At 36.3% G+C, this 1727-nt stretch overlaps 1 protein-coding gene across 1 annotated transcript in view; it reads right to left on the bottom strand.

The window, feature by feature from the left end:
* LOC101856263 (sperm-tail PG-rich repeat-containing protein 2) overlaps window positions 1-1727 on the bottom strand; it is a gene marked incomplete at its 3' end in the record, with an annotated part of 34250 nt that overhangs the window by 6575 nt on the left and 25948 nt on the right. The window contains 1 exon segment of the mRNA XM_013082385.2: window positions 914-1027. Within this exon segment, the coding sequence (XP_012937839.1) occupies window positions 914-1027 (114 nt within the window).

Genomic DNA, 1727 nt, shown 5'->3' with positions numbered 1-1727 from the left:
TATTATTATTATTATTATTATTATTATTATTATTATTATTATTATTATTATTAGTTCTTGATCTAAATCTAGACCTAGATCTAGATCTAGATCTATATTTGTGAACGTTCGTCACTTTGGCCACCTAAAACTTCCCAACCACTTAACTTTCGAATTTGAAAAATTTAACGGTGGTTCAGAATTATTTAAAGGGTGCAGAGTTATATTAAGGAGTCTGATGTCTCTGTAGTTTAATTTTCAGTTTTTCATTAGTTTCGTTTAGATCTAGATCTAGTCTTGGGAAAGTCCGTCTTCTAAGATGCCATTGTAAAAAAATGAGACTTCCGTTCACATGCAGTGCGCACTAAACCCACAGTGACATGACGATCAATTCTTTTGATTCCGTTCATATGAATCGGAAAAGTAAAGGGAAGAGTCCGTTCACCGAACCGGTGTCTGTGGTGTAGCCTTTGGGCGCTTCAGTTCGATTCCCGTATGGGGAGAAATTTATATCGAGTATCTCGGTCTTTCTGCTGGGATGTTGTATGCCTCACAGTAAGGGCTGGGTCTAACAGGCAGTGTCCAAAGCCCACCTTCAAAAAAAATCCCATACAGTGTGTTAATGAGGTCAAAAAACACCTGCTTAAAAAAGTAGTAGTGGAAGTTGTTCTTTTAGTGAGAAAAGAGCATTAACACGATAACAGTCATATCATTACTTGAAAAAGCAAGGTAGACCAATAGAAACAACGGCAGAGAGCTACTAGAAGCACTCTCCAACCAGGAAAATCCCAATGAAATCATACCTGTAACAGTTACCCTGTGGAACAAATCAACAAAACATTCTAAAACGAAATGTTATTTTCTGTAATTGTAGGATCCGATAACCACTATAAGAAAGATACGTTATCTGGGGACCTCAGTCATAATGACGTACCTTGGCTTGTGACAAGAACGGCGGGTGTTCTATTTCTATCCCCTCGGGGTTGAAGGTGGGAGTTTGAGCCAGGAAGGTGCTCTTTGTCTCATAAGCACCAGGACCAGGTATCGCCTGAAAGGAACGCAAAAAAAAGGATACCCTTTTGTATAATGATTTTCCGTGCAAACACGTAACATGTTGGGATACGTCAACTAAATGCTTTCGCAAATAAAAATACAAAACGTTTAAAAGCGGGAGAAAAAAACATGAAGAAAGAAAAATATTTAGTTTAAAAGCTCCGAAGTTTTATAAAAAGAAATGTCAAATTTCAGTTTTGAGAATTCTGTTCCTTCACAAGAGTACGCATTTCAATTGAGAGAGAGGGAGAAAGAGAGAGAGAGAGAGAGAGAGAGAGAGAGAGAGAGAGAGAGAGAGAGAGAGCATTCTTTGAAAAAAACCCCATCAAAAAACGAAAAAAAGATTTGTACAAAGCACGTGATATTAAGAAACGAAATTAACTACATAGGCTTAAAGAAAGTAGCACATTATGACTTTTCAAATATTGATTTTCAGCTTTGTTTGATTCTAAAATGTGAAAACTTTCCTGTTCCATTATTAATTTGAGTTTTGCGAAATGGTTATAAGAACAAACATTAAAAAAAACAATTTACAGAAAAAACCCCACTCACATTTGTTAATGGTATCTTTAATCAAAACCTAAAAACCATGGTCTCAACTAGAAGCTTATTATATTTGAGATTAATCTACGAGAACTATCAGAGAGCAACATAACACTGAACATCACATACATTCCACATGCCCTCTACCCCCC

This window comes from Aplysia californica, unplaced genomic scaffold, assembly GCF_000002075.1.
Source record: "Aplysia californica isolate F4 #8 unplaced genomic scaffold, AplCal3.0 scaffold00171, whole genome shotgun sequence".
Lineage (NCBI taxonomy): Eukaryota > Metazoa > Mollusca > Gastropoda > Aplysiida > Aplysiidae > Aplysia > Aplysia californica.
Note: the sequence above shows the minus strand (reverse complement) of the source record. Positions and strands in the feature narration are given on the sequence as shown.